We start from the raw sequence: 12,618 nt of genomic DNA, 5'->3' as shown, positions 1-12,618 counted from the left end.
TATTTTTTTATGATATATTTATTTATTTTTCTTATTTTCTTATATTTAGCATTATTTATTTGTTTTGTTTTTATATTTTATCATTTATTATTATTATTAATATTTTTTTTTTTTTTTATCTTAATTTAAAATCTTTCTGTCACCAACGAGAACAAGTCGTTATATAATTTATTTCGTTTCGATCAGTTTCGAATTATTTATCCGAATTAGAATCATTTCTGTTGGCGAAACATCTAAAAGCGATTAGAAGATATTCAGAAAAATGATTAGAAGTACAAGCATAGACACTAATAAGGTAAATAATACATAAATATATAAAATAATTCAGATAATAAATGAACACGTAGGACAGACATGCTTTGTACAATGTTTGTATACAAGAAGATAAAAATTCTTAAGCACATACATGTTATTGTAATTGTGTTTGTAGATATTTTTAATAAATGATTTTTTGTTTCTGATTATTTGTGCATATCGAGAATATGAAAGCGTGCGTATTGCGTGCTTACAATGGTATACGGTTTATATGAAGAGAGTATATTGTCTATGATATACCTTAGTATTGCCAAGACGGAATTGATCGTCGGGCAAATCGATATAATTAATGATAATTTGTGTGGCCTTCTTGGGATCGTCAACGCCAAGCAATTTTTTTGGACACATAATCTTGTAGCTGTATGCGTGTATTTGCGATGGTTATTGTGTTGGTAAAGGATAAGGATTATTATTTTTATTTTTCGAGGAGGGTAGGCAAGAAAAATGTAAACATGGTTAGTAAAATAGGTAAAAAAAAAGGTAAATATTGATTAAAATTGCAATTTTTTTGAAAACAAGAATCACAAAACACTACTAGAAATAAAAAAGAAATACAAAACTCTAAATACTAAAGGATTTCAACTAAGTAAGTAGAAAAGAAAAAAAACCAAAAAGAAAAAAAAATCGAAAAATGGGTTCATTAGGCTTTAAAGTCTTTAGGTATTTTTGCCCTTTCATCTAAGCTTAGGTTTTGAACAAGTTTTTTACTTGCTTTAACCAAATCGCATATTAATGATAAAATAATGTAATGTTTGTGTACATGTGTTTTTATATATAATTTATGTAAAATTATTGATTGGATTGGATGCATGCCTTTGTGTTACCCATGCGGTATTGATCTTCTCCCAATTCGGTGGACTCGATCAGAAGTTTCGTGCACTTTTTGGGATCAGTCATACCCTTGATACCTCTTGGGTTTAGAATTTGATAGCTGCAGCGTGTTTCAGGTGTTGCAATATAAATTTATAACAATGAAAATACAAATTTTCGGGGGGAAATTTTCAACAACAACAACAAAAAAAAAAAATATCAAGAATAATTGAGTTTTAAAAATAAGTGAGTGCTACGTGTTTACAAATCAAAAAATCATAAAAAAAGCTTTGCTACTATATCTGTATTAAAATTGACTTAAAGTGTAGGTTGATTGCGTGTATGGCGTTTTACTCTTTTGTGACAATTTATGAAGAGATTTTCTGATACAATTCAGTTTTCCTTCGAGATGGTAAAGTGATAAAATATATATGTGTGGCATCTACTTGTGTCTAAAGAAAAGCAATCGAAACAATAAGAATATTGAACATGCCTTTGTGTTGCCCAGACGAAATTGATCTGGGTCTAGTGCGGTGGATTCTAATAAAATCTTGGAACATTTTTTGGGATCGCCTTGTCCCAAAATGCCTTTAGGATTCAATATCTGATAGCTGTGAAATGTGTTTATAAAATATTTATATATATTTATATATATATGTATATATGTATAATATTGTATTAAATTGTACGTATATATGTATGCATTGTGGGGCTGCGAAGAATGAGTACAACTTATTATTGTCATGTTTATAAAAGAGTGAAAGGAAACTTAATCGTTTGTTGCATGTATCGAGTTTTGTTTCTGTTTTTGTTCTGTTTCTTTTGATTGCTGCAAGTTTTCTTATCAACAACAAAACCACATGCAAGAGACCTTCGAAGTAAAAGGCTTTTGTTTTTTTGCTTTTCAGCTTTTCCAAGGTAATGGTTTTTCTTTTTTTTCTTTTTGTTTTCTTCACATTCACATTCACATTGTGAAGAGTATTTAAACGTTTCAAACATACATAAGCAGTCAAATTGCTTTTTCCCATTTTTGGTTTCGCATTCCAAAGGATAAGAAGAAAAGAAGAGAAATAAGAAATCAAAGATAGTGAGGAAGGAGTGCGTAAAGTGACAACTCAAATAAAATATCGTGCCTTAGTGTGACCAATACGGTACATATCGGGATCTAATGAAGTGGACTCGAGAAGGATTTTCGAAGCTTTCTTATGATCATCCACACCCTTTATGCCAGCCGGACAAAGGATCTGATACCTATTAAGATCAAGTATTTACAGGCATACAATTGAATAATAAAAAATATATAAAAAAGAGAAACTGTGATCAATAAATGTTCAGTGAAATTAAAGGAAATAACAAAAATACAAAGTCAACCGTTATTATAAAAAAAAAGAAAATATTAAAATACAATTTCTTTTTTCGATTAAGGTTTTCGCTTTAACATAATTAACTGGAATGAAAAAAAAACGAGATGTTGACAATAATTCCCCCCCTTTAGAGTTATACTTTGTTACGCGATGGGACACGATAACGGCATTGCTACCATGTCTGCCTACTGCGGTCGATGCTAGCTAAAGACTTTCTTGTTTAGGTACATCGATCGGTTAGTGCATGAATCACTCGGAAATGGAAAAAAGCAAACTTAATTCGTACCTTACACCATTTCGTTTCATACAGTTATCCATATAGCGACTTTTCAAAATAAAGCTTTATTTTATGTAGTGGTGAGTGATCCGATCTGAACCATTTTCAACAACGTTCAAATATGCCCGTTGACCAAATTTCATGAAAATATCTCAAAAATTAAGACCTATAGGTTGAGCACAAGAAAACAAGACGGACGGACAAGCTTAAATCAAAAATTATTTCAAAAAATGATAATGGATCAGTCGGCATAATAAAAGATGATTCTCTGTCAAGTCCTCCCTGTGTGTTACATCCACGCGAACTTAATATATCCGTGTACAACAAGTGGTGTGTGTGTATAACAGCGAAAGTGACATATTCCGCCCTGTGTCATCAATGCAATTCAATATGTATGGAATGTATGCATTTTCAATGGCTGTTATCCGGATAACGCGGCTAAGAACACTGAACTAAACTAGACCCCGTCAACATTGCTAAGACTATTAGTTAGATAAATATCAAAGATATATTCCTTGTTCCCATAATCGTTGTACAGATGTCCGTAATATTTTGTGTAGTTGATTGCCTATATGGACTTAAAATCATTTTATCCAATGGCGTGGATGGAGAACCTTTCTGGCAGGTATCATTATCGGTTTGTTCATGGCGAACTCGTTTTTGACTTATCCTCATATAGCCAGTCAACTTGGCAGAGAAGATCTCAGCAGTTAAGTTGAAGTTATTTTTAGAGAAATTAAGTCATATGAAAGCAAGGAAACCCTTGTCATTGTCTTTGGTTTTATAGAGCAATAAGATTACGAAGGCTGCAAGCTTATATAGCTGGGAACGTATTTATCCGGCGGGAGAAGTAACTATTTGCCTATGTTATCTATGTTAAAGACTTTGCATTGATTTTTACTTTTTTATACTCAGATACTATAGGAAGCTAATCTGTATGACGAAATTTTTTTCCAGTTTTCTATTCGTAATAACGGTTGAGTTTCAAACATGCGTTCACGTGAGATATAATAAAATTAAAAAATATTTCCACATTTTCCATATTCCAATATTTTCTGATTATATATCAAAAAATATTAATTCTACGCAACAACTACTGTAGTGCTAAGTAACAAAAAAAAAAAAAAAAAAACTTTAATTTTAAAATTAAATAAATAAATAAAAAATAAATAAAAAATGAAACAAAAGAAGAAAAATTAAGGATTGAATTACTACATTACTTGTACCAACAACTATATTACTTTAAAACTATTTGTGCTATTTTCCAATTTTTTACAAAATTTGTGCGAACTAAACAAGTATACGTACAAAAGATGAAATTTTACTACAGATACACATATCAATTAATCATATCCCGAATAAGATAAGGAATCAATCGTTTAGGCAAGGATAGTAAACTAAGGTGAAATAATTTAATAATAAAAAAATGTGAAACATATCAGCGAATAAAAATTACATGTGTGTTCGACAAAACGGTGTATTACTTCATTGTGATTATCATCATCATTATTACCATTATCATTATCATGAATACATAAGGGAAATACAAATCATTCCATTCACTTGGGAAATATAATAAAGTCTACGAAGGTGAAGGTATCTAAAGAGAAAATTTTACAGAATACACAAGGGGGGATAGACTGTGTGCGTGTAGGTGGCACAGTACATTATATTATGTGCTACAACACTACATGTTCTACATAAATAAAAAAAAGAAAGCAAAATTATAGCTTGCGTGCCTTTGTGTGACCGATACGGTACATATCAGGATCCAAACCAACGGATTCCAAACATTTTTCAGCAGCTTTCTTGGGCTGCTTTTCTGCAGCCATAATAGCTGGAGCCAAGATCATATAACTAATTTAAGTAGAGAAAAACAAACGTTTTAATAAACTCAGGTTTAAATTGAATTCTTTCGCATTTTTCCATTACATCTACAACCACTAATGGACAAACAATTTACAGCACAACTGTCGCCTAATTAAAATTCTCTCAAACTTTCTTAATACAATTAAAAAAAAAAAACAAAAAAAAGAACAATAACAACAAAAGAGAACAAAAAATAAAAAAAGAGAAAAGAAATAGATGACCTTCCGTTGCTAAGAACATATATACTCACCGCTGTTTAAAGTCAGAGTACACCATTCTGTTGGGGAAGCCTTTACGGCAAATACGGATACCTTCAAGTACACCGTTACAAGTTAGCTGATGCATTACCAAGTGAGCGTCAACGACACCGGGCTGTTTCATTTCGTTTGGAATGATGCAACGTACAAAGTGAGGCTGTGTCGAGCGTAAAGTTGTCATCAAACTGTTCAACTGTTCTCTGTAACCCGAAGATACAGTAGCGAAGCCACCACCCTTCTTACCACGACCGCCCTTAGCTTGATCAGCACCGCCCGATTGGCCAGGATGATCGGCGAAGATTTCAATCAATAAAGCATTCTTTGATTTTTTGAATTGATCGACAACAGTATCGTTCAAGGGATCCTTGTTCTTTTCCAACCAACCCGTAATATTATAGGCTACGACACCAGCATAATGGCCAATGGCAAAGTGAGCAGCTTGTTGACCGGGCTTTGGTGGTTTAGGCTTCTGGAATGGAGCCGATTTGCCCAAGTGAGTGTTAACCAATTTTTCGGCAAAGGTTTGATCAGTAGCCTTAGGGAACATAGACTCTTCCTCAAGAATGGACAAGATGCCCATAGGCTAACATATGATATAAAATTTTGAGAAAAGAAAACAAAAACTTGATTAAAAATTTTGCACGTGAAAAATGAAGAACTCAAAAGGAATGCACAAGAAAGGAAAGAGATAGATAGACATTAACAAGAGAACATAATTAGACATAGAGTTAACTTACCTTTGGTTAGAAAGAAAGCGTTATCGTTACATTCGAAGTCTTAAGTTTGCTATGACATATTAAATGTAGGTTGTTTCCTTTAACAAATTTTTGCGATTTCAAATCGGAAATGGATTCTGATTTGCATTTTTCAAATGTCATTTAATATGCCATTCAAACCGGATATCTTGGTGCATGTTAAAGTAGTAAATAAAGATTCCTTTTAAAATGTACATTAGAGAACAAAATTAGTGAGAAAGTATAAAGAATTCTTCAGACAATTTACAAACATATATTACAGAATGATTTGGAGAAAGTTTGAAGTTAAATAAGAGACGACTACGCAGATTATGTTTAAAGGGAATGAATAGAATTTTTTCATCATTTTTTTTTTAGTTTTTTTTTTATTTTTTTTTTTTTTTATTTTTTTTATGTTTTTTTGCTTTTCGATTGTGATAATCGTTCCCTTTTTTTCGTTGTAGTTTGCAGTAAAAATGAAGGAAAAGTTGATATATGAGCAAAAAGAATGGAGCGAAAGAGAATGAAAGGTTGAGCGCGCACAATTGTGTATTAAGAGTTAATTTTTTGTTGCAACTTTCTTTTTTAGACGATCTACGAATTAAGAGAAGAGCAGTTGAATACTGGCTGGCAATTGGCAGTAATAGTTCCATTTATATGTAAGTATGTATACCTTTTCAATTAAATCAATACACAATTGTAAATCCATGCCAAAATCAATAAAGGTCCATTCGATGCCTTCGCGTTGATATTCTTCTTGTTCCAAAACGAACATGTGATGATTGAAGAATTGTTGTAATTTTTCATTAGTGAAATTGATGCACAATTGTTCGAAACCGTTGAACTGTTTACCGAAAACGGAATAAAATATGTTTTGTAGGTAAAGAAAGAGACAGAGAGAGGGAGAGGGAGAGAGAGAGAGAGAGAGAGAGCAAGATGATAACACATTCATATATGTTGTTGTTGTCATTATGATTTTAGGAAGTAAATTATTATTAAATGATTAAATGACTTATGAATGATTATGATTTGATTCGATTAGTAAACCTGGAAAGGGGATTGTACGCTTTTTGATCAACGATAAGCGTTTCGGGCATATGGATGACAGGCACACAGACGCACTTGGTTAACGTCAAAAATTTCGCCAAGTTTTGTTTCAGCCATATAGTTTATAAACTAAAACACATTTTTATATACATAGTAAGCACATTCCAAGAAATAAGTCTTATTATTATCGATAACGAATATTGCTTGAATTGTTTCTCTTCTTGTCATTAGGCAAGATTAGAGTAGAATAGTTGTGTAGAGTGTAAAGGAATAGCGTAGAGGTTGCCAGACAAACCTTTTCAATTAAATCAATACAGGCCAACAAGTCCATACCGAAATCGATAAAGTCCCAGTCAATGCCCTCCTTTTTATATTCTTCTTGTTCCAGCACAAACATGTGATGGTTAAAGAATTGTTGCAATTTTTCATTGGTAAAGTTGATGCACAATTGCTCAAAACCATTGTACTAAACATTAAAAGGGCGGTGCGTGACATTACATAACATATTAAATGTAGAGAAAACATGCTTGTGTGTAAGCATAAAACTTAAAAGAATGTGTAATATTGGATTGGATTGGATTTGTACAAAACACAGTGCATCAGTGGATAATTGTTCGATAATCGTACCGCTTACTTGCTCTGACCATATATAGATTGACCGATCAAAAGGTGCTAAATGAACTGAATGCAGATCCATTGATATATATATAAAATAAGATGGTATGGGTGCGAATAAACAAAGCATACTTAATGCGTACACATGAACAAGGACTAAAGTGCCATCACTTGGAATAATCACATACACAACGTAAATAAAACAATGTGTAATATATAGACTTCACGGAATGGGGCCAATTAATTTTTACTTATAGGCACCTTTTCAATCAAATCGATACAAGCCAACAAGTCCATACCGAAATCGATAAAGTCCCAATTGATACCTTCTTTCTTGTATTCTTCTTGTTCCAATACGAACATGTGATGGTTGAAGAATTGTTGCAATTTCTCATTGGTGAAGTTGATACACAATTGTTCGAAACCGTTGTACTAAAGCGTTTTTACATTTAAATATAGATTTATTTTAGCAAAAAAAAAAAAAACAAACTCTAGTGTAAAATAATTGAAGTAATGGAATTCACGGAAAGCGATCGCTTTCCTTGGATTGCAGAGTAATGTTGTCCAAGTGTTGTAAAGAGACTTGTGAGAGGATTTTACTCAGTAATAGCTTATAGCTTCTAGTCTTGCACTAAATATATGTTTCTGGTAATGTGTAATAATAAAAAAAAAAAAAAAAAACATCCAGCAAAACAATTTAGAAGAAATAAAACAAAAAGGTCTATAAAAATATCCTTTTTTAAAAATTTCAAAAAAAAACAAAAAAATTTTCAAAGAACTTTACATCTCTGCTAAGTTAGGTTTCGTTTCAAGATTTCAAATGAAATTTGCAAAAACTGGGATGAAGAAGGCTTTCAATTGGTAAAAAAAGAAAAAAAAAAACAATCTAAAAGATTTAAGTTTTCTCATCTAACTGCTTCTTAGAGTCTTCCTAGCCAGTGTGACGTTCTTCAAAATAAAAAAGTTATGTAATTGTTTAGAGTTCGAAGAAGAATTCGAGATCATATCTACTCTTAAGTGTTATTGTTATGAGTGTGATCAATAGTTATCGTATTAGGTATGTGTATATATATATATATATATATATATATATGTGTGTGTGTGTGTGTGTGTTTGTTGTCTTTCAATCAGTTTGGTTAACAAAATACATACGTCGAAAATTTCAAAACCAGCAATATCCAGTACACCAATGAAATGCTGACGCTTCTGTTTGGTATCTAAAGTTTCGTTACACTTCTTAACCAGCCATTTGAATAGACGATCGAATACACCCTTGCAAAGGGCACCAATAGAGTTGGTGACCTGTTGTACGTTACGACCCTGGGTGACGAATTCGTTACCGACCTTAATACGTGGTTTCAACAAATTCTTGTACAATTCGGCGGTATCGCAACCGAATAACTTGGCAACACGGCCACCTTCTTCTTCACCATCTTGTTCAGCCTGCTCTTCGCGACCACGTTGCTTGAACTTCATACCACCCATATGCATGACAGCGGCTGTAATTCTGTACACGTTCTCTTTTTCATCGCGAGTGAAGCCCAAGATATCGAAAGCTTGCTGTTTGTTTGTTTGTTTTGTTTTTTTTTTTTTTTTTAGGAAAAGAAAATGAAATACAATAAAATTATTTCTCTTTGGCAATACAATTACAATAAAATATATAATTAGATATACAAGCGGTTTGTCAGTGTTTGGAATATATATTTGTTTAGAGCGTCTTGGTTCAAATACAATTTATGTTAAAATTGAAAACATGCTTTAGTTATGTACGTTACGTAAGTAATGCAAAAAAATAATTAATTTCAAAACTTTTTTACTAGTTGAGGAAGTCCTTTTAGACAGCGTTGTCAAAAAACCGCTGTTAGTTACTTAAAAAAAAAAACATTTCAAACATTTGTACTACATACAAATAAACAAACAAATAGTGAAACTTTCATTTTCGTTGCGAAACAAATTAATACACTGCCCACTTACTTACAAATTCAATGAAAGCTTTCTAAAATTGATGACGCACATAGCAAAGGGAATGCATTAAGTTTTATGAGTTTTGCGGCTGTCGTCTTATGAAAGTAGTATACGGCTCGAATATCAAGAATTTATCAAGCTTAACCTATATATTATTATACATATGCATATGATGTATGCTATATATAAGCTATTTATGTATTCATTTTTTACATTGCGGATTGAATTTTTCTTATCCTTTAATATAATTGCAACATAAAGCGAATTATTGAATTATTATTAATCGAAAGTATTATCACTGTTGGTATTTGAATCCATTGCATCTTTCGTTGGCGGCGGAAATGGCCGCCTTAAGTCACTCGAATAGAAATCGGAAGGAGCCCAGAAATATCAACTACATGGCCTATTGCGTATATAATATAAGAATGACTCAACTGTAAAGTTGTGTTTTTAAATTTCATTATTCATTTTTGTTTGTTTCTTGTTGTTAGTGCACAATACGTAAGCGCTTTTAAAAACTGTTTTTGTACGGCATTTATAAGCTTAAAAGCGAGTTAGAATCCTTCTGTTTTTCCTTAAGGAACTGCACATAACTCGCAACTCCGTTACACTGTTTTTATTTTTTTTTTTATTTTTACATTTTTGTAACAAGCATTGCTCTCATGAAAGAAATCATGATTTAATAGTGCAAAGTTATATACAATTTACAATATTCCGGAATCATGACTTAATAACTACTAAGGAAGAAGGTATACCTTTCGGGAATTTCTTTTCGTAACCCTGGTATTAGTTACATTTAAATGATGGGAATTATAAGTGGAAGGTGCGTGCATTCATAACCAAAGAGATTCATCTTAATTCCTTTGTTGTTTTTCTGCTTCAAAAAAATATGATACATACACGACAAATCAAGTTATCCAATGATGGTCAAGTGTCGTTCATTTGATTTACATGCCAGGATTTTATAGAGTACTTAAGTCTTGGGTGTAATTAAAAGAATTTTGCTACTATTAGTGCAATGTAAGGATGAACACGCTCAGTCTTCTATTGAGGTGCTCGAGATACACTAATCGTAAGACTCTCTTTCCCGCTCCTTGAAGTAATGACCAATGCATACATACGGAGTGAGAGAGAGAGAGAGAGAGAGAGGGAGATAGAAAGAAAGAAAGAGACCGCGACCAAAAAAAAAAAAAAAAAGAAAGAAAGAGAGAACTATGCAGATACAAAACAAAACACACAGGAATGTATATAAGAGGTAAGTGTTGTTGTTGTTCACTGTGTTAAGTAACGCAACTCTGAACGATTGTTGAAAAAGGTTTCAGCAGAGTTACTGTCAATGACCAATGTGTTGGTGTAAAAACATATATAAGGTGTGTGCTGATGCTTGGTTTACGTATATGTAACCGCCTGGTGTTGTTGCCTTCACCTGTTTTTTGGTTGCTTTGTTTTTTTTTTTTTTTTTTGCTTATTTTCTTTTTTTTGTTTTTTTGTTTTTTTTGCTTTTGGAAAACTTACATCGGTAAGCTGGAATTCTTCAGAGTCATCGATACTAGCGACTGTAACTTTGCCCTGGGATACGTTATGGTAATCATAAATGTTGTCCGTCAAGAAGCACATTTCTGCGTGTGAAAGAATTTACAATATTTACATGAATATGATGAAGTTTTTTTTTGCGCTTGAAAGACATTCGTTTTTAACGTCCACACACGAAGTTGAACAAGTGACAACGTTGACTAACAGTAACGAGATGAATTAATTTGTTTGCTTTTGTTGTTCTTTGTTGACTAAAACCGATCACATTGATACTATTTACGTAGGGTGTTTGAATGTTTGTATAATAAATAAGTAATGAGTGATTGGTATGTTAAGGTAATCTAAGCCAGGAGCGGGCTTTTCTTGAACTCGTGATTTTAATTTTAATTCCCCCGTATGCCTCACGCCATTTCAAAAAAGCAACAAGTTTAACCCGGTGCCGCAAATGGTTTTAACGAAGAAATTTGAACAAAAAAAAAAAAAAAATGCAATTTTCATTCATTTGACTAACGAAGCCCCTGTGGCCCTGCTCCTAGCCCAGTCATTTCATATATATAAAACATATTAAAAATATTTTGGTGTATTTACAAATAATTTTTGCACATTAAATATTAATAAAAAAATAGGAAAAAAGTCATATAAATTTGTGCTGGAGCAGAGTTTAGAAAAATTGTAATAGTACAACAACAATAGAGAGCAAAACGAAATCATTAAAGAATTCCGGAATAACTTTCTTTTAAAGGTCATAATCTTTTTGTATACATATATACAAGTTCTTGTACAATATTTTTATAAATACACAGAAACTTTGTATTGATTTAGAATAAGTAGTGATAGATGAAGAGAAAGAGAGGAAGCAGAAATAGATCAGTGAAGAGCAGAAGAGCAGTTTGGGGTTATTCTTACAATCAAAGATTTTATACATGTTTGACGTCACGGATTTTATCGATTAAATATTTAAAATACAAGAGATCGGAGACATCGATGAAGACAGTAATAGAAAGAGGGGACAAGTTGGATATAGAAAATAAGAGAGAGAGATAGATAGAGAGAGAAAAAGATGGAGAAAGAATTTAGTTTCTGATAAACAAGGACTTTGGGATCAACTGCTTAAAAATTGCGGTTATTATATTTTTACATTGTTTCTTAGCTTTTTCTTTTTTTCTCATGTTTTACATCACCCACTTACATCGGTTGCTTCAAATTCTTCACCATCGTTGACACCGGGTATCCTTGTTTTTCCCTGACATATGCCGGGGTAATCACCAATTCTTTGTGACAGAAGACACAGCTCTTTTTAGACAAGCGAGATATTGTATTTTAGTTAAAATTTTGGAAAACAATCAAATCTAAATTATCCTTAAAGGTGTATTCGTTTTTATTAAAATTAATTTGCAATTTTCCATCGGGTCATAAAATAATCTGTGCTCTGAGATTTCAATGCCTGCGGGATATTTCTTACAATGCATATCGACATCTTATATTTATTGTTAATAGGTTAACTGCTTTTGCGTCAGCGTTTGTGGGAGTAATACAAATGAGAGTGTTTTACAAACACATATATATATACATATATATATATGTATGTATATATATATATGTATATATATTATAATAGATCAACATCTTCTTTAGAGAATTTTTCAACGGAACTTGATGTCAATAAGATTAACTGTGATTGCTTGCACGCTTAGTGACACTCTATATTCTATATTCTTATTTTATATACTATGTTGTTTATTCTATATTCTATTTTCTACAATTCACATTCTCAATTCTATATTTCATTAAATATTCCATATTCTCTTCTGTATTTTATATATGATATAAAT

The 12,618-nt window shown here is 31.9% G+C and overlaps 1 protein-coding gene across 34 annotated transcripts in view; it reads right to left on the bottom strand.

Moving 5' to 3' along the window:
* Positions 1–12,618, bottom strand: part of LOC119633127 (myosin heavy chain, muscle) — a 32,624-nt gene that overhangs the window by 10,511 nt on the left and 9,495 nt on the right. For 5 of the 34 annotated variants that reach the window (XM_038026405.1, XM_038026398.1, XM_038026414.1 and 2 more), the window contains exons 7-11: positions 10,769–10,872; positions 8,441–8,848; positions 7,550–7,720; positions 4,886–5,475; positions 4,506–4,623 (exon numbers count right to left, since the gene is read on the bottom strand). In XM_038026405.1, coding sequence (XP_037882333.1) covers positions 4,506–4,623; positions 4,886–5,475; positions 7,550–7,720; positions 8,441–8,848; positions 10,769–10,872 — 1,391 coding nt within the window. Of the gene's footprint in view, positions 1–555; positions 674–1,128; positions 1,247–1,618; positions 1,737–2,258; positions 2,377–4,505; positions 4,624–4,885; positions 5,476–6,299; positions 6,471–6,968; positions 7,140–7,549; positions 7,721–8,440; positions 8,849–10,768; positions 10,873–12,618 lie in introns of all 34 variants that reach the window. The other 29 variants (XM_038026430.1, XM_038026423.1, XM_038026413.1 and 26 more) reach the window with 19 other exon arrangements.

Source organism: Glossina fuscipes, unplaced genomic scaffold (genome assembly GCF_014805625.2).
Source record: "Glossina fuscipes isolate IAEA_lab_2018 unplaced genomic scaffold, Yale_Gfus_2 2, whole genome shotgun sequence".
Classification (NCBI taxonomy): domain Eukaryota; kingdom Metazoa; phylum Arthropoda; class Insecta; order Diptera; family Glossinidae; genus Glossina; species Glossina fuscipes.
The sequence above is the reverse complement of the archived record's forward strand: the minus strand, read 5'-3'. Positions and strand labels throughout refer to the sequence as shown.